Genomic DNA, 1192 nt, shown 5'->3' with positions numbered 1-1192 from the left:
TCCCGGTGCAACACTCCACGTCGGCAGCATGTTTGAGCTGCGAATGTTGCCTGGCGCATTATAACTCGTGCCACGTCCTCTTGAATGGTAACCATTTGCTGCAGGAGAAACCAGTTCAGTTCCTCAAAGGGAACGGGCCGCTCTAGCACCAAAATGTAGTGGTCAGGCTCCACCCGCCAGTCCAGAAGCTGGATGATTTCCTCTACCCTGGGGCCTTCGTTTGCAAGAATTTGCAAAGCAACCTCCAGAGGAAGAGGCTTGGAATAACCGTCCTAGAAGAAAGACAGTTGTTATGATGGTTAGACAGATATAGGACTTAAACAAGTCCTGGACAAACTCTTGACAATGGAAGATTGCCATATGAGATGTTTGAAAATGACTACGAGGAGAACCAGAGAGAACACAGCCTACTTACAATGCTGATGAACTTTGTGTTCCTGCTGGAGACGACTTTTATCGCCACCTGATCAACAAAACAACAACGAGGTTTGTAAGAGTTACAATTCATTCGTCAGCAGAGTTCACAACGTTCCAAACATTAGCCCTGAATAGACATGTACATTTTCATGAATCTAAATAAAAACATGTAGAGCATGTCTAAACAGGTCTGACAATTTAAGTGCTTTAAATAGTAAATAAAAGATCAATTTAGCGTGCTTGCATTAGTCAGATGACTATAATACAGGACAAAAATAATTATCAAGTTATTCTATTCGAGATAGTAATGAAAACTGATACCTTTTGGCCATCCTCCAAACGAGTCGCTGCATAAACGGCTCCAAAGCTTCCTTCACCCAGCTGACAGACGATTACATAACGGTGTGAATTGATGTCTGTTAAAAGATATGATGTTGATCAGTGACAGCAATTACTTCATCTAAAATGATTTCAACAATATTTTTATGATTCATATTAATTTTGACACTACATTAAATATCTGTGCTTAAAAAATACTGGCACCCTACAGGACCATTTAAGGAAACTATAGTAGTCATAAAATAAATATATACATGTGTGTTTTTTTCTGTGTAAAATACATACCTTCACCACACATTTATATAAATGTAAATAAAGTCTTGTTGAATGCTGAATAAGTCAATTTCTGTGTTATGAACTATTCTTAAAAAAGTGCATATTAAAGTCAGTGTAAAGCATGTAAAGACTGTGTGTGTGTGTGTGTGTGTGTGTGTGT

General features: G+C 38.5%; 1 protein-coding gene across 1 annotated transcript; it reads right to left on the bottom strand.

Annotated features, from left to right (window-relative positions):
* Positions 1 to 50: 50 nt before the first annotated feature.
* Positions 51 to 833, bottom strand: LOC107736109 (serine/threonine-protein kinase pim-3-like; the record flags this gene model as incomplete). Its single annotated transcript, XM_016547605.1, has 3 exons — positions 51 to 272; positions 416 to 463; positions 739 to 833. Coding segments are annotated over 3 exons (365 nt in total), but the record flags the coding sequence as incomplete, so codon positions are not given.
* Between the last annotated feature and the right edge of the window lie 359 nt (positions 834 to 1192).

The sequence above is a fragment of the Sinocyclocheilus rhinocerous genome, unplaced genomic scaffold (genome assembly GCF_001515625.1).
Source record: "Sinocyclocheilus rhinocerous isolate Xijiao unplaced genomic scaffold, SAMN03320098_v1.1 C36485897, whole genome shotgun sequence".
Taxonomy (NCBI): domain Eukaryota; kingdom Metazoa; phylum Chordata; class Actinopteri; order Cypriniformes; family Cyprinidae; genus Sinocyclocheilus; species Sinocyclocheilus rhinocerous.
This window is presented reverse-complemented; position numbering and strand designations above follow the sequence as displayed.